We start from the raw sequence: 18,859 nt of genomic DNA, 5'->3' as shown, positions 1-18,859 counted from the left end.
CATTTCCTTTAACAAATTTAGGATGACTGGAAGTGTGAGTGAATGAGTTGCTGTAGGTAAGCTTTCTAAAACATAACTGCTTAGGCTACAATCATTAGCTACAGATCGTAGATGCCTATTTTCATCTAATCCAAAGTTTGAGATATCAGACCTGACCTCTGCGCTTTCTACCAGAGTTTTGGATTAGAGACATCTGACTCCTCCCTTACCCACAGTTCTATTCTGATTTACCTCTAAATTTTGCTGCCTGTTCATCCAGATGTTTGAGTTCTTTTTGCTGTCACGATGAGTAAAAGCAAAATCTTTTCTCTTGCTTCTCCTTTTAGCTTATAGGTTCATAGATAGGTACTAGGCTATCGTTCCTGGGGCCTATATAAGCTTAGCCAAAAAGGTTCCCTGGCTTTCGCCATCCAAGAAAGTTATTTTCCTGTGCATCTGTCGAGCAGTGCTGCAGATGTGATCCCCAGAGTGAATTCTCTGTTTTCCATCCATTCGTCAAATTATAGCATTTATCTTAGTGCAATTCATTTTTTGGGTTAGATTATTGTTTAAGTAGCATTTTTAGGGAGCAAGTCTTTTGTGAATGCGTTTTACGTGCAGAACTTTCTAGATGTGGTAGTGCTAATTTACATTTGTATGTGGTAGCGATGGTGTTGTTAACTGCTAGTTTTTCGACTATTTATTTATATAGATGTTATTTTTTATGTATATAATTAAGACAAGTCTTAAATTTGTATAGTAATAGCTTTTTGTGTGCATTCCTTTTTCTAATCTCTGAAAAACCATCAGCAATTAAAATGTTCAACATGTGGTCTTACAGTCCTTTCTCAAGAATCCCATTCCCTTTGTGTCTGTTGTGTGGCTGCTTTTCACCTTCAGGCTAATTGTGATCTGTGCTGCCTTTGGATCCAGCGCCATCCAAGGGAGGAGAAAAATTAATACATAAAGGCTTGTTTCCTTCTCAGACAGGGTCTTTCCACTATGTTGTCTGAAGCTAGATAACCATATACTACTATTCATGGTTTTTCATTAGTTTTGTCCTTTCAAAGTCCGTAGAGAAAAGCAGTATGAAAAGAAGCCGGAAGACCAATCCAGGAAAAAGTCTCTGGATTCAGCCAGTCTGTTATGTCTGACACCAAAGACCTCAAGGCAGTCTGATCAATCTGCAACTTGGATCCAACCTCCTTCCCCCTATAGCTACTTTTTTCCCTGGGACCAGTGACTTTTTTTACACACTCCAATAATGAAACAGAGGCTACCTTCGAAACCTGCATCTGTAGCTTTGTCCAGGTCCGATCATTCCACCAGAAGTGTATCAGAACTGGACGTCGACCAGATGATAACATTCTTCAGGGCACAGATCCAGCTGGAGGTCCTCCCGGCACCATCTCATTGAGGAGAGGCAGGACTAGGGCCATTGACACAGTCACACTTCATTCCAATATCAGCTACCTACTCGGATCAGGTTTCTATGGATGTAAACCGTTGTGGGTACACCTCTGTCTGATCTGATAGCACTAGGTACTTCAGCTTCAACTTCATCCCTTACTCTCTTGACTCCGATGCTGTTGGGGGTGAGAAGAGTCCTGGAACTGAAGCATCTGAGTCTGAGCAATGATGAGTCAACGCTGAAGTTTTTGGAGCTGTTCTTCCCCCTCAATGCTTTGGCACTTGACAGCTCGGTTGTGAGGTCCTCCTGGGTACCAGTCTCCTCTGGAGCTGGAAGACTCCCTAGGTTGGCTAATCAAGGAAGTATTTCTTTTGCTCCAATGGCAATGTTGGCTTTCAAGGCTGAGAGAAAGTCCTTGGCTGGTCAATGAAGGCAGGTGCATGCAGAGAATTAGGATCCATCCAAACCACCCAATGGATTTTCTGCCTCATTCTTCTCGTTTGAGCTGAGAAGGGCAGACAAAGTACAGTTGTGTACGTACCATAAGTGTGGTTGTTCGAGTGTATTCACTGTTGCAGTCATTACACTTGATTTATCCTGCTGGCAGGCGTCCTGCAGTCGGCCCGAGTTCCAAAGTCTTGGTCTGGTGTCGGTTGCTGTCGCCTCTTCCCTGGCGTCAGTGTGCCAGGGGTATAAAAGTTGCAACCGACGCCATTTTCTTCAGTTTTTCTTGCCCTAGATGTCAGGTGCCCCCAGATAGAAAGGCTGAAAAGATAAAAAATATGCCAAACAACCACGCATATATTACTATAAATATTTCCTTCATCTACAAGCAAATACACCACATAGGTTGTATAGAGTTGAGAAGTACAGAATAGTCCCAGCAAAGAGGGGGATGGAGGGTGGGTAACCTAGACTGCAACAGTGAATACACTCAAACATCTACATTTATGGTAGGTACACAACTGTGCTATGTTCATCGTGTTTCACTGTTGCAGTCATTGCACTTGGGTAGAATCCCAAAGCTGAGGTTGGGTGGCTGGGTCTAGATTGGATTTGGCGAGGCTAACAAGCCCTGCAGAACTGCAGTGGCAAAGCCTGCTCTGGATTTGGAGTAGAGGGGTAGGTGGTAGTGCTTGGTAAAAGTGTGCACTGAGCTCCAGGTTGCAGCTTCTAATGTCTTTGGTTGGTACCCCTCTGAGGAAAGCCGCTGAAGTGGCTGCTGCTCTGGTAGAATGAGGCCTAATGCCCTTAGGCACAGATTTGCCATGTTGTGCATAACATAAGCAGTGCCCTATCCATTTGGAGATTGTCTGCTTTGTAGTAGGCTTTCCTTGTGATCCTGCAGCATAAGCTACAAACAGTTGCTCAGTTTTTCTGAAAGCTTTTGTTTTGTCCAAGTAAAATCGTAGCTGCCTGTATATCCAAAGCGTGCAGAAGTCTTTCCCCTTTATTCTGGGGATTTGGATAGAAAGTAGGTAAATGAATGGTTTGGTTTAAGGCCACATTGGAGACCACGTTTGGCATGAATGTTGGGTTTGTCCGAAGAGAAACCCTGTCCTGATGAAAAATGAGGAAAGGTTCCATAGCCATCAATGCCTGCAACTCTGAGACTCTTCTTGCTGAAGTTATTGCTAGGAGCAGAGCAGTTTTCCATGACAAGAATTTTAGATCAGCTGTGCTGGCTGGTTCAAATGGAGGCAGTGTAAGTTTTTCTAAAACAAAGTTGAGGTCCCAAGTAGGTACTGGTGCTCTCCTAGGGGGTCTTATATTCTTTGCTCCTCTGAGGTACTGTCTTAGTAGAGGATGTGAAAAAATAGGAGGATCCGTATTGTAATGAGCTGAAATGGCAGAGGCATGGATTTTAATAGATGAAAAAGATAGGCCTTTGTCCAACATCTCAGTCAGGTATTGCAAAATCTGAGGTATATTAGGGACCAGTGGGTCGAGCCCTTGTGCCTGGTTCCAAGCACAGAATCTCTTCCATTTTTCTGCATAAGATTTCCTAGTGCTGGGCCTCCTGGCTTCCAAAATTACATCCATAACAGCTTTAGGGAGAGGTGCAGTCTGGCTGTCTTCATTATCTGCCATGCTGCCAGGTTTAAGGTTCTGAGTTGATTGTGTAGAATCTGATTGTTTTGCTGTGTCAGAAGATGAGGGATTTGAGTTAGAGGCCAAGGTGGGCCTTGGGACAAAGTTTTTAGGACTGGGCACCAGTACTGGCGTGGCCAGTCTGGTGCAATCAGTATCATTTTTGGCCTCTCTTGTCTGACTTTTAGAAGCACCTTGGTGAGAAGAGGCATCGGGGGGAAAGCCTAGACTGTCAGGTTTTTCCAGCTGAATGATAGAGCATCCATTTTCCATGCTTGAGAGTGAAAAGTCCTTGTGCAGAATTTCTGTATTTGGCAATTGTGAGGGGAGGCAAAAAGATCTATGTCTGGGCGTCCCCATTTCCTTGTTATGTTGAACACTTGTGGATTTAGCTTCCATTCGTGAGGATCCATGAGATTTCTGCTTAGTTCGTCTGCCAGTGTATTTTTTGTTCCTGGCAGGAATTGTGCTTGCAGACGTACCTGGTAGGTCAGTGCTGTGTTCCACAAAGTCATGGCTTATTTGCATAGGGGGTAGGAATGTGTGCCCCCTTGCTTGTTTATGTACCACATAACTGTGGTATTGTCCATCTTTATTAGTAGTTCTCCTGTATGTATCCGGTCCTTGAAGGCTGTCAGGGCATTTTGTGCAGCTAGCATCTCTTTTTGATTGATGTAAGATGCATTTGCTCCTTGGGCCACGTGCCCTGAATACATTTTCCTGCCATATGTGCTCCCCAGGCATAACCTGATGCATCCGTTGATCTGAAGTAGGATATTCATTTGTCTGCAACCTGTGGGTTATGGATCCGATATCGGATCCGAACCGGCATGGTTTTCCAGCTATGGATCCAAGCTCTCAGCTCCTCCCCTCACCCATAATGCCCTGCTCTACCCTCATGACCTCAGATCTCGTTTGCCGCGCTGGTGACTGGATTTGGGTTCATAGCTCTCAGCTAAGTGGTGATTTATTACCTGTTAAAACAGAAAGTTTTAAGTTTTTTGTGTAATTCTGTGTGAAAGTTTAGGTTTCCCTCCTTGATAGTTTTATTTTGAGTTAAATTAAGTAATTTTTTTTCCCTCCCCTCGCTGTTGCGTAGAGTGTGTGTGTGGGCCTGTGTGTCTTTTTGTTTTAAGTTACTTTTAGTAGCTTTGTAGATTATGGCTGATCAGCCTAAATCTATCTTTTCCAAATGCTCGAGTGTGGCCATAAGCTCTCACCGCTGATGGCCACACTCGGTGTGTTAAGTGTCTCGGGGTTGAACACCTCACATCTGGCTGTTCCATATGTGCAGGGTTCAACCCCAGGGCACTGAGGGAGCGGAGGTCCAAGCTTGTCTTGGCGGGTCTTTTACCGCCAGACTCTGCTCCGGCCTCCGCTCCTTCGGGAACTACTGTGGCTACGGTTGTTCCCCCTGTGGCAACCCCTCCTGCTCCTGGGACTCAACCTCCCGCTTCTGGAGAGGAGAGGGATGCTAGTAAAGGACCGGAGGGAGAAGCACCTGGCGGGCCGAGACTTCTGTTTCGCCCCGCCAGCCAAGCGGCTTCTCCCGGCTCCGTTGTCGGTTCGGTCTCCTCCTTCTCGGCTCCGGTCCCCTGTGTGCTTTTCACCGGGTCCTGAGGAGGAGGAGACCCGATCTCCGTCGAGGCTATCGAGGAGGCACTCCAGGCCTACCTCAGTAGCCTCGTCGAGATCTACACGTAGCCTTTCTGATGCTGATCTGGACGGCATGATGAGAAGGTTCACCCAGGCCCAGATGCAGATGGGAGTGCTCTTGCCTCCCCTCGGGGAGCTCAACACCCTTTTAAGCCTATTGCTCCTTCTCCGACCCGCTATCCGGGTTCGAGCAGCTGGAGCCGAGCAGCCGGAGCGGGGTGGGTCGGCGCCGATAGTACTTGGTACCGGATCCGACCCTGCCCTCGAGTGCGTCGGACCCGACCTCGGAGCCTGGATCCGAGCCGGATCCGGGGCGATCAGTGCTCCTTCGGCGCCGTCTGTGTCGCAGCGTACTGTCCCTTCGGATCCGAGCGCTTCGGCGCCGGCTCCCGTCCACTCGGATCCGAGGGGAGCCGATTGTCGGATCCTTTGGTCGAGGTCGGCTCCCCTTCGGCTTTTGATGTAGTGGAGAGGGGACAGTTGAGGGTCTCCGGACCCCGGCACTTGTTCCGGCTCCGTCCCGCGCTCCCTCTGCACTGGGCCAGGCTTCCACCATCCGGCCCCTGGGACAGCCCGTTTCTGTGCCCCAAGTTGCTCCTATGGAGCAAATTGCTGCTGCGAGGACTCCTCTGACAGCCCCCAGAGGAGGTCCTCGCAAGCATACGTCAAAAGGAGGCACATTGACTCCCCGAGTCTCTCACAGAAGACACGGACTTGGAGGAAGGAAGGCTCCCCACGGTCACCGCGAGGATGTCTCCTTTGGAGACATCATGGAAATGCTCCGTATAAGGGGGGGGTGGTCTGCCCCCAAGTCTTCCTCGGACGAGTCCGTGTTCTTGGAGGCATTTGAAACGGGCCCGTCTACCTCTTGGGTGTCCCCCCCTGCCGACCCCCTGGTGGACCTTATTACCACCAGGGCGTGGAAGGAACCGGACACCGTGGAGCCAATTCCCAAAAGACCGGATAGGATCCTTAGTCCGCCATCCGACCGGACCCATTGGAGTAAGGGGCCTCCGGTAGATGCCATGTTGACGGCGGCCACAAAGAGGGAACTGGCTCAGGAGAGTCCCTCAGTCCACCCACTGAGCAAGGAGTCTCGGATGATGGACCGCTTGGGGAAGCGGATGTTCAGTTCGGCGACCTTCTCGGTAAGGGCGCTGAACTATTTGGCACATGTCATTCGGATGCAGCGAGATCTTAAGGAATACGCTGCATCCCCCCCTGAGTCCATTTCGGAGGAGGACAGAGTTCTGCACTCCACCCGTATGGCCACTCTTAGGTCAGTTACAAATACTTCTATGCGGCTACTCTCCCATGCAACGGAAGGCGCCGCTAGAGCTGCGGGGACAGGACTGGTCACTAGGCGTCAGGCCTGGCTCCGTCACTGCGATTTTTCTGAGCCCTTCAAAGCGTCGTTTACGAACGCCCCCTTTGATGGTTCTGCTCTGTTTGGCAAGACTGTTCGCGAGACGTTGACCCAGAGCGAAAAGGACGGGAAGACGCTGTCTGCCGTCGGAATCCGCTTCTCTGCACCCCAGAGGCCCTATTCTAGGAACCAAAAGGGTCAGAAGAAGATGTGGTTCGAAGTCGCAGCAGTCCCAGCCTGCTCGGACAACCAGTCCTTCCGTGGCAGAGGAGGACAGGGAGGACGCCGCCCTAGAGGCAGAGGGGCTCCCAGAAACTTCGGGTCCAGAGAACCTTTCTCTGAACGGCCCGCAGCAACCCTGAGGGTTGCCCGACTGCTCTACTCTGGAGGCAGTCGGGGGACGTTCGGGGCACCTAGCGGCATGGGAGTCCATAACATCGGACCGCTGGGTTCTCCAAATCATATCCAGGGGATATCGCATTCCTTTCCTTCACCTTCCAAAGTTGAAGTCCCTCCCAGACGTCCCACCCGGTCAGCGGGAGGCCGCTTTGGCAGAAATTGGCCATCTGCTAAAGAAAAGAGCCATCCAGCCCGTTCCCCAGACCAGATCGGATCAGGGTTCTACTCCAGATTCTTTTAGTGCCAAAAGACGGGGAACTAAGACCAATCCTAGACCTCTCTCTCTTGAATCTGGCAGTCCCCAAAGAAAAATTCGAATGGTCACTCTGCAATCTATTCTCCCCTTCTGGGAGAAAATCACTGGATGTGCTCGATAGACCTCAAGGACGTACTACCACATCCTGATGGACAGGCGCTCAGGAGGTTTCTCCGCTTCGGCTGGGAGCCAGTCACTACCAGTTCGGGTCCTTCCCTTTGGTCTCACCACAGCCCCAGGGTGTTCACCAAAGTATTAGCAGTGGTAGCGGCCCACCTGAGGCTTCAGGGGTGCAGGTCTTTCCCTACCTGGACGACTGGCTTCTTACCGCCCCAACAAGGCATCTACTTCTATTGGCGAGACTCCTTTCTCCATCTTGCTCCCTTTCTGGGCATCACAATAAATACAAAAAGTCCAACTTGGCCCACACAGCTCTTAGATTTTATAGGGGCCAGGCTAGACACAAGGAGTTTACGAGCCTTCCTCACTGCGGACAGAGTTCTAAATCTGCAGCTCCAGGTGCGGGCCATTCTCCATTCAAGTTCTGTTCCAGCGGAGTTGGTCCTGAGGGCTCTAGGGTCCATGGCATCGGCTATAGCACTTCTTCCTCTTGCCAGGCTCAATATGCGCATTCTACAGTGGACGCTCTTAGTACAGTGGTCATACCTTGCTCTCCCCATGCATCATCCCATAGCGATCAGCAAGGCTTGCAAGCGGTCCCTCTTGTGGTGGCTCCACTCCCGGATCTCCACAAAGGCCGCCCTTTTGTGCTTCTCCCCTCGCCACGGTGACCACGGACGCCTCCAGACTCGGGTGGGGGGAGCACTTTGCGGGACGGACCGTCCAAGGCACGTGGAACGATTCAGAGACCTTACTGCATATCAATGTTCTAGAGATGAGAGCAGTGCTCTTAGCGTTGCTAGCACTTCAGGACTTTCTTCCCTTGGGAACAATTGCGATTCAATCGGACAACATGTCTGTTGTCTGGTACATCAACAAGCAAGGGGAACAAGGTCTTACCCTCTTTGTCGAGGCCATGAGAGTTTGGGAATGGGCAATCTCCACCAATCGCTTTCTAATAGCAACGCATTCCGGTCGGTCCAACATCCTAGCGGACAAGCTCAGTCGCACCATTCTGACCCCTTACGAGTGGTCTCTCAATTGTCAAGTAGCGAACGCATATTCGCACGGTGGGGAACCCTTCATGCGATCTTTTGCTTCTCCCTCAAACACCAAGTGCGACAGTTTTTTCGCTCTAATACCTCCTCTCGGAGGTACCCCAAGAGACGCTCTGGTGCATGCTTGGCCACCCGGTCTTCTGTATGCCTATCCACCCTTGCCTCTGATGCTCCAAGTTCTTCAGAAAGCCTCTCGGGTGGGTTGCAGAATGATTCTCATTGCTCCATTCTGGCCTCGACAGATCTGGTTCCCCTTCCTAAGGTCTCACTCGGTGAATCCTCCTTGGATTCTAGATCCCATCCCGGATCTGATATCCCATCCATCCTGCATTCCTCCTCCGAATCTGGACAACCTGAAGCTGACCGCTTGGCTGCTCCAGTTCCACTCTTGATAAGGACTCCCGGTATTTCTTCACCGGTAAAGGCAATTTTGGTGGCGGCTCATAAACCATCCACTAGAAAGGTTTACGAAGCAAATGGAAACGTTTCTCTTTGTGGGCGGAGCGGCAAGGCCTGAATCCCTTCACGGTTCCTCTCCCTTTAGTGCTTGACTTTCTAACCACTCTCTTTAACGATGGTGCCAGCAGTTCCACAGTCAAAGTACAACTGGCGGCAATTTCTCACTATCACATTGGCCATGACTCTAATCCTCTTATGTCAGCCAAATTGTGTAAAATTTTTCTTAAAGGTACTTTTCTTCTCAGGCCCCTATAAAACAAGCAGTTCCTCCTTGGGACCTTTCTCTGGTCCTACAGGCCTTGACCGCCTCCTTTCGAGCCAGCGGCTACGGTGGATCTCAAATTCTTGTCCTACAAGACAGCCTTTTGGTAGCCATTACATCAGCCAAGAGAGTTTCTGAACTTCAAGCATTATCAGCTAAACCTCCTTACTTGGTATTTCATCCGGACCGTGTCTCCCTCAGGACCAACCCGTCCTTTCTTCCTAAAATCGCTTCTGAAGCAAACATCAATCAATCCATTAACCTCCCTGTTTTCTTCCCTAAATATGAAAACAAAGGTGAATATAAGCTACATTCACTAGATGTTCACAGGCAACTTAGATTTTATCTGAACAGGACAGCTGGTCATAGGCAATCCGACCAGCTGTTTATTTCCTTTGCAAAATTCAATTTGGGCAAGCCAATCTCTAAAGTTTCTCTGTCCCGCTGGATTTCACAGTGCATTTTATTGGCTTATCAAGCTTCAGGAAGGCCCGCACCGGAGGGTGTTCATGCCCATTCAACCCGGTCAGTATCTACCTCGGCAGCCTTCAAGGCTAGGATTCCTCTAGATGATATTTGTGCAGCAGCCACGTGGGCTTCATCTCATACGTTTATTTCCCACTATAAGTTGGATCTTGCATCTAGGGGTAGAGCATCCTTTGGCTCCGCGGTGCTCCGGAATATCCTTCCATGATGGCCGCCCAAGATTCAGGTAGCTGGGGAGTCTGTCCCACAGGTTGCAGACAAATGAATATCCTACTTCAGATTTAGAAGTTATGTACTCACCATAACGTTCCATCTGAGTAGGTGTATTCATTTGTCTGCAACCATCCCGCCCTCCTATCCCCCTGGCCTATCAGTTTCCTGCATATTCTATGTTACCCTTTTTAGGGTATTGTTGCTTTGGCAAACTCGATCTGAGGTCATGAGGGTAGAGCAGGGCATTATGGGTGAGGGGAGGAGCTGAGAGCTTGGATCCATAGCTGGAAAACCATGCCGGTTCGGATCCGATATCGGATCCATAACCCACAGGTTGCAGACAAATGAATACACCTACTCAGATGGAACGTTATGGTGAGTACATAACTTCTAATTATTGTCTGCCTGGCTGTAGGTAAGGTGAAAGGTTATCCTTTGTTGTGGTGACAGGCCTGGGACCACCATCGAAACTCCTGTTGCAGGCAGGGAATCAAGGTTATGATTGTCTCTAGGCTGTGACACTGCTGAGTCCAAACACTTTTTAGATATCATTTTAGTTTCCTCATATGCAGTTTTGCATATGGAATTAGTAGAATGCAGGATGCCATGAAACCCAGGGCCTGCAGAATTTTTCTTGCAGGGAGCTGGGTCTTTGTTGCCATCATTTGAAAGTAATGAGTTAGTTGCCTTTTATTTGTCTGGCATGAGATAAGCCATCTGGGCAGTTGTATTAAAGCTTGCACCCAGGAATATTATCTCTTGAGAGGGCACTAGTTTTGATTTATTTTCGTTTACTGTGTACCCTAGGCAAATTAGCAATTTTTTTTACAAACGCCAGGTGCTTTAGAAGAATGTCCTTGCTCTCTGCTTGAATAAGGCAGTCGTCCAAGTAGGGATAAATTTGAATTCCTTTTTGTCTGCAAAATGCAATTACTGGTGCCAGGCATTTTGGGAAGACCCTGGGCGCAGTAGATAAGCCAAAGGGCAGTGCAGAGAATGGGCAATGCATTGAGCCTGCTATAAATCTGAGGTATATTCTGGACGATTGTCTGATTGGGACGTGCAGGTATGCCTCCTTGAGATCCAAAGTAACTAGCCAAGCCTCCTTGCCCAGCATGGGCAAAATGTGTTGAAATGTTAACATTTTGAATTTTGGAACATCCAGGAAAGTATTCAGGATTGACAGGTCCAGTACTGGTCTCCAGGCTTTGTCTTTTCTGGGTACTAAGAAAAGTCTCGAGTAAAATCCTTGTCCCTGTTCTTCTTGTGGACCTTTTTGAATAGCTCCCATATCCATAAGAGCAGCAATCTGTTTTTGTGCCTCTGCCCATTGGTTTTGTGGCAGGTTTGGCATACCTTTTGGTTTTGGAAGCGTGTGGAAGTGGAACTTGTACCCTTGAGAAACTATATTCAGCACCCATTCGTCTTGGGTGATCATGTGCCAATTTTTTGAGAAAAGTGCTAGCTTTCCCCCTAGGGGTGCTGTCAACTGGTAAGAGCTTGGCATTTGCAGAGCGACGTAATTGTGACTGTTTCCTGTAAGGTTGTGATTTGTCTTTTCCTCCTTTGGGGGCTGAAGCACCCCATTGTTTAGGTCTGTAGGCTCCTTGGGGCTGAGATCTGCCTCTTGAGCATCTGTATCTGCCTCTTTGTGGCCTGTCTGACACTGGAAAGGACCAATTTTTTGAAGGCCAGTTTCTGTTAAATCTAGGTGGTTGAACCTGTAAGAAATCTTTAACAGTTTGCATCGACTTTGCTTTATCCTCCATTTTCTTTAACACCTCTTCTGCCTTAACACCAAACAAAGTATCATGCTGTAGTGGAGCATCCAATAATTTAACTTTAACATGGTCAGGTAAACTTTGTTCTTTCAACCAACCAAACGTGTTCGAATTGCTGAGCCTGTAACTGAGGCTCTACAAGAAGCCTCTAATGAATCAAAACCACATTGCAGAGTATGCTTTCCCACTTGTTCAACTGCATGCAATAAATCCTGCATTTCTTTACTGTCAGGACTTTCTATATTTGTAACCATTTTCTGCTTTAACAATGACATGAGATACTGTTGATATTTAAGCATGTGAAACTGACAGTTTAAAGCTCTTACAGCTAAAGTAGCAGAAGTGTAAACTTTTTTCCCCCATATGTCCAGAGCTCTGGAATCCCTATCTGAGGGGACAGGATTTTTGGCAGTGGAAGCTTTAACCCCTTTAGGACCCTGAGAAATTGTTTCTGGGTCTGCAGCGGGGTTCTTATAAAGAAATTTATGAGAGTCAGGGACCCTGTAGTACCTGTCTGGCTTTACTGGAGCAGGGGGTAAAGAATCTGGAGATAGACTGGATTCAGAAAACACATAATCTACAGTATCAAGCACAGGAGGGGGATAGCCAGGGGCCTGTGCTGAGGCAATAAAAGGAAATCTCTGAGCCTTTTCTTGGATTCTGAGTAATCCTGGCTCTCCCAATGGAAATGCTCCCTCATGGTGTGCAGGGTTTCCCCAAAAGAATAATCCTCAGGCGGTGAGGCAGAAGGAATGGACTCTATAGCATCAGAGTCCTCATAGGGAGGGAGAGAATAGCCCTGATCAGAAGAAGAATCGGAGGAAATGGAAACCTGATCAGAGGAGTCATAATCGGTGTCTTGTCTAGGCCTTTTGTCAGGAGGGGGATGGGGAGCCCCTGATTAAAGTAATAAGGTCTTTGGCCATTTTAAGCATCTGTTTCTTTGGCATGGATGACTGTTCTGGAGAATGCTGCACTTGTTTCCTTGTCTTTAATGGTGTTTTTGACTTTGCCTTTGGTGCTGTAGTAGCCTTAATTGTAAGCTGTGAAGGTCTGAAAACACCCTCAGAAGCCGGTGCCTGCTCAGCGGCTCTGGACCCGTAGGCCCAATACCTCGAGTTTCCACAGGCCTCGTCTCCACGTGGCTGTCTGTTAGGGCCTGTGGCTCTGAGGTAGCGGGTGTCAGGGGCTGCGATAGCACCTCACTGAGAACCGGCGACTGGCCTAGAAGAGGCTTCAAAAAGAAACGACGGCAGAATAGCACAAAAACGAAGTTTAATTCACGAAGTAAAATCCACAAGATAAAATCCAATAAAACACACAAAAACACGTTTAGTTATAGATTTTATCCATCCCAATGTTACAAAGATAAATATTGAAGAAGAATTGGGGTGGCTTGAATACTGCTGGCAAGTGAGATTAAATGCGTGTTTTCCGCCAGGGTTAAACAATAGAGAGGAATTCATTATGTATTTAAAAAGGAAAGGTTTTAAACATTAGGTTAGTTTTCAGGTATACAGAATAGTTTAAGAATGTTGTAGTTCAAACACATTTTAAACTGATAACTTTTAATTGGATTGCTTAATTGAAGCACCTTATTAATTGCTAAGAGTATTTAAATGAAGCAGTGTGTTGTAACCATTAGTCTGAAGAAATCTCCCTTTGGAGATGAAAGCGCTCACTTGTGGTTCTATAACAGCATAATTACAGCGTGTTTTCATGTGTTTTATTGGATTTTATCTTGTGGATTTTACTTCGTGAATTAAACTACGTTTTTGTGCTATTCTGACACCTTTTCTTTTTGGATTTGTGCTTTGTTTTGAAGCGTGCTGCTTTGCTCATCGCTAGAAGAGGCTTCGTCGTCTGTTTTGGACCTCTGATGCCTGTCTTTTTCTTTGTCTTTGCGTTTTTTATACATTCCGGTCTTCGGTTGTTCCGATGGCATTATATAATTAAATCTTCGTCCAAAATAATGTAAAGCAAAATCAAACTGACGGTTAATAGTGCGTTTATTGAGTCTAGCACAAAACCGACAACTAGTAATGTTGTTGTTCAGGGCCTAGGTAAGGAATGCAGTAGGAGTGAAAGTCCTTATGAGGTATTTGCTTCCCACAAGAAATACAATTATTAACTTTTACTGACATTGGTCTGGAGCAAGAAAAAGTTTCCCCAACGGGGTACTTAGCTTTATTGAAGACTTCGTATCTGAAATTCAATTTTGAAAATCTCAGCAGTCAGCCGACCGGCACTTGCGAACTTCTTTTGCTTCGGGCACCATGCGGCAAGAAAGACTGAAGACAATGGCATCGGTTGCAACTTTTATACCCCTGGCGCACTGACATCGGGGAAGAGGCGACAGCAACCGACGCCGGACCAAGACTTTGGAACTCAGGCCGACTGCGGGTCGCCTGCCAGCAGGATAACCCAAGTGTTATGAATGCAACAGTGAAACATGAACATCCTATAGGTTTCAAAACTGCTCGATTTGTAGAGCTCCCTGTCTGATTCCAGCATGCCTTCATTGGAGCCCCAGAGACATGTGCGAAAACAGACGTGAACAGAAGCACACAGATTCTTACCCTGAATAAGTCACTGAGGACACTGATTTGGTTGAAGGGTCTTCCAGGAAGATGTCATATTTCAGTACATTCTAGAATTGAAGAACCAGAGGGAGGATGGTCTATTGAAACTCCTTCAGATGAGTCCGTGTTCCTTTTAAGCCTTTGGGTCTGGTCCATCTGTGTCCTGGATAGTCCCATCTCCAAATGCCTTGATGGACCTCATTGTACAGAGTGCTTGAAAGGACTTTGATTTTATGGAGTGTCTTCCCAAGAAGCTGGACAAGAGCCCCTCTGCTCTGAAGGACAGGAAACTCTGGTGTAAGGGCCTTCAGGTAGATACCATGGTGGTAGCAGCAGCCACAAAGAGCTATCTGAGGAAAGTTAATCTGCCCATCCTAACAGTCCATGGCATTGGAGAGACAAGGGAAATGGACTTGCACTTCAGTTGCTGAATTACCTTACTCATTTAATTTGTTTACAAAAGGACTTGATCAAGGAGGGCTCACCATCTTTTGGGTAATTCACCACTGGACATCCAAAAACAGTGGATGCCCAAATGTCTACCTTGCACGTCCAAAAGCAGTGGATGCCCAAATGTCTACCTTGCAATCTAATTCCATGTTGCAATGAGACTGCTATTGAGCACAGCAGGTGGCACATTAAGAGCATCTGGTACAGGCATTACCATGTGTTGCCATAACTGGATGTGGTTGTGCAGTATTACAGAAAGCTTCAAGGCATCCTTTATTAATGCCCCTTTCTATGATTCCATGCTGTCTGTACCCAAGGTAAAAGACTTACCAGGAGCAAACAAGATAGCAAGACCCTGTCTGCTGTGAGAAGCAGTTTCCTTATCTGTGTTTAGCTGCCTTTTGCATGTTGCATTGAAGGTCTGCAGAGGCTTAGCATCACAGTGTTTTATGGTGTAGTGGGAAGGTTTGTTAAGCACCTGGTGAAGTTGTACTTGCTCAAAGGTCCAAATACCTGTTGGCACCTGTTGATGCACATCTTAAATATTTGATTTGCAGGTGTGCTTTTTAGCATTTGGTGTGGAGTGCTGGTGTGCTTAGTCTTGGCCCGCTCCTGACATCACTATATGTGCTACCACCAGGAGCACATCCTTGAAAATATAACTGCTTCTGAATTAGAAGAACTGTACTGAATTTTATTTTGTGGAAAGAAGGAACCAGCTCTGACTTGAAGGGTCTTGTCAGCTGATATGGTAAGTACATCTTATTTTGCTGCTATATTGACCACCAAAATAATGTATTAATGTCTTCATTCGGTATAGCGTCTTCAAGAGCTAAAATCTTCTTTTAAAAAATAAATTATATATATATATATATATATATATATATATATATATATGTGTGTGTGTGTATATATGTGTGTGTGTGTGTATATATATATATATATATATATATATATATATATGTATATATATGTATGTGTGTGTATATATATATATATATATATATATATATATATGTATATATGTGTATATATATATATATGTGTGTATATATATATATATATATATATATATATATATATATGTATATATATATATATGGGTTCACTTCAGTTCACTGAACTTTCAATTCACTGACTTTCATTTCACTGACACCATTTCACTGAAATTCATTTCACTGAAAGTTCATTTCACTGACAACTATTAGCAATAAAATGGAATATTCCCCCTTCCCCACTGTAGTGCGACCCTGGAGTTAGAATATATAGTTAGGGGTGTGTGGGGGGCAGAGCCCCCCACATCGGGGGGTGTGGGGGGTGCAGCCCCCCACTTTTCTTTTACTAAGCAATATTATGTCAAAACGTAAGAATATCATATGAAATGAAGTGGGGGGCTTTGCCCCCCCACACCCCCCTAACTATATATTCTAACTCCAGGGTCGCACTACAGTGGGGAAGGGGACATATTCCATTTACTTTGTAATAATAGTTGTCAGTGAAATGAAGTTTCAGTGAAATGAAGTTTCAGTGAAATGAAGTTTCAGTGAAATGAAGTTTCAGTGAAATGAAGTTGAACCCATATATATATATATATATATATATATATATATATATATATATATATATATCTATGCATTGACTAGATGCACTGCTTTTGCATCAGTGTTTTCACTCTTGGAGTGGAGACTATTAATTATGCTATGTTATCCGTTGAATGTAAACCTAGATTTTAAATTCCATTTGAGTGTTATATAACTAATGTATTTTGCATTATTTACAACAGAAAATCGACATTATGCAGAAACCAGGATGAATGAACGTAGTAGCCGTTCTCATACAATTTTTAGGATGGTAATTTCAGAATTTTTCTTTTCCTTTTTTACAGTTTGGAATGTGACTTTACAGATTAGTGCATTAATTCTTTAATTCGTATTTAATGTTTCCCAAAGATTATCGAGAGCAGAGAAAAAACAGAAAATGCCACAGCTGAGAATGCTGATATTGATGGAGCTGTTATGGTTTCTCATTTGGTAAGCTCTTTGGTTTGATTTCTCTGAAAAGTCTAAAAATTCCAACCTATATGTGATTTTAGTAACAGTGGCAAGTAGAAACATTTTCTTCAAATGCACAAGGTCATATGCTCATGATATAGCTGTCAGTTATCCTAAGTAACTGGGTTACCCTAAAACACTCACAAAACAGGTAGTAAGGAGCCTTGTGTTCACTGACATAGCCTATTTCTTACTGCCAACTCTCTTCTATGCTGCCCCAGTCTTCACTAACCTTAGTCTCGCAACTCAACTGCCCAAACTTGAGCAATGTTAGAATAAAGTAGCCAGGTTTGCAGTTCAAGGAAGTTTTACAGTTCACGCACTTGGTCACCTATGTTGCCACATAATTTCAGTATGCTATGCTTACAGAGGAGTAATGCTGTAGTCGCTAATGTGAATAGTTCCATTCCTTTGCTTGCTCCTCCATTTGGCCTGCAATTTACCAACAGTAGGAGTGATCCAACTTGAACCTTTCTGTGACCTCTCTTGTACTTTGTGCTTTTGACTCTGTCTAACATTTTGTAATTTCAAACCGATAAGTCAGTTTCAGTTTTATTTTGTTTGTACCATTTTATGACAGTTTGTTAATCTTTCTTTCCTGCCAGAGAAGAAATTAATGGAAAAATGCTTTCTTCACTCTTGAAGGAGTTGAAAGCTTTTAGAACTAGTATTTGCAGTAATATTGAAGAGGAATATTGGCATCTCTTCACATTCTTGCCTTGGAGTGTAGCCATTAACCCTTTAGCTGTGGGTTATAAGTATTTTTGTAGTCACCCAAACAGGAGGTACCAAGATAACTTGTTCCTGATTTTTTTTTAGTTTGAATATGAATTGAGAAAAAAATCCTGTCATTGTGTGACAACTGTTTTGTTAGCACATTTGTACTAATAAAATAATTACCCTATAGTATCCCATTAAAATAAGTGAAACGCTGTGGTAGCTTTTAATATGTCAGAGCAAAATCTGCCTGATCATGTTAAAGCAAAATTGTTGGATGTTCTTTTACAACAGAACAGTCTATTTGGTAATAAGGCAGAAGAAGTTTTGAAAAAGATGGAAGACAAAGCTAAATCTATGCAAACTCTAAGAGATTTCCTACAAGTGCAGCCGCCCAGGTTCAGTAGGCACTGGCCTACTAAGAATTGGTCTTTTCCAGTACCCACCAGAGCCGCTCAGGTCAAACCCAGACACTCCAAAGGTTCCAGTCACAAGGAACTTACAGAACAAAACAATGGGGTGCCTCCACCTCCAAATCTGGAAGTAGCGAGGCACCTCCCTACGGTAAGCAGTCTCAATGACTTTCCTCTGCCATCACCAAGCACTTACCTTTTGGCGACCCCTTTGGGGGGAAAACTGGCACTTCATGCACAAAATTGGCATCTAATTACCCAGGACAAGTGGGTTTTATATATAGTATCCCAGGGATACAGATTTCATTTCCACACGTTGCCAGTCCCAAACGGATGGCCAGATCTGCCTCCAAATCAGTGGGCAGAGGCCCAGAAACAAGTTACGTCCCCGTTGAATATGGGTGCTATTCAGCCTGTACCAGAAAAGGTAAAGGGACAAGGTTTTTATTCAGGACTTTTCCTGTTACCCAGAAAAGACAAATAATGGCGTCCAATTCTGGACTTGTCCATTCTAAATACATTCCAAAATTCAAAATGCTGACTCTACAACAGGTACTGCCTATGCTAGGCAAGGATGCCTGGCTGGTAATTCTTAAGAGGCTTTACCTGCATATCCCAATCAGGGAATCTTGCAGAAGATACCTCTGCTTCAAAGCAGGCTATTTAGATTACCATATCTTCTTCGTGTTTCACTGTTGCAGTCATTACATTAGGGTAATCTGCTGGCAGGTTGCCCTCAGTCGGCCTGAATTCCAAAGTCTTGGGTCCTGCATCGGTTGCTGTCTTCTCTTCCATGACGTCAGGTCGTCAGTAGGGTTGCCACCTTTTCAAATGTCCAAAGTGGGACATTTTTGGTACAAACGTCAGATTTTGGAGGCTGAAACATACCCACAGCCAGTACAAAGGACAGAACTTCACTTTTTTTGCCTAAATAAAAGCTTATTCTTTTGTAGCATTTTAGTTGCTTATTCTGTTTCTTATAATATTTAGGTATTTCAGATACAGAAGAATAACTGTTTTATGCAACTGTTACATACAATATAGGAAATAATTTTGTCCTAAAATCTCAAGACATTTGCCGATTTCTTTACAACTTTTTTGTGGAACCC

The 18,859-nt window shown here is 45.4% G+C and overlaps 1 protein-coding gene across 1 annotated transcript in view; it reads left to right on the top strand.

The window, feature by feature from the left end:
• Positions 1 to 18,859, top strand: part of CENPE (centromere protein E) — a 3,008,010-nt gene that overhangs the window by 411,460 nt on the left and 2,577,691 nt on the right. The window contains exons 7-8 of the mRNA XM_044063442.1: positions 16,353 to 16,420; positions 16,519 to 16,599. Coding sequence (XP_043919377.1) covers positions 16,353 to 16,420; positions 16,519 to 16,599 — 149 coding nt within the window. The remainder of the gene's footprint in view (positions 1 to 16,352; positions 16,421 to 16,518; positions 16,600 to 18,859) is intronic.

The sequence above is a fragment of the Protopterus annectens genome, chromosome 2.part1 (genome assembly GCF_019279795.1).
Source record: "Protopterus annectens isolate FY-2018-M chromosome 2.part1, PAN1.0, whole genome shotgun sequence".
Lineage (NCBI taxonomy): Eukaryota > Metazoa > Chordata > Ceratodontiformes > Protopteridae > Protopterus > Protopterus annectens.
This window is presented reverse-complemented; position numbering and strand designations above follow the sequence as displayed.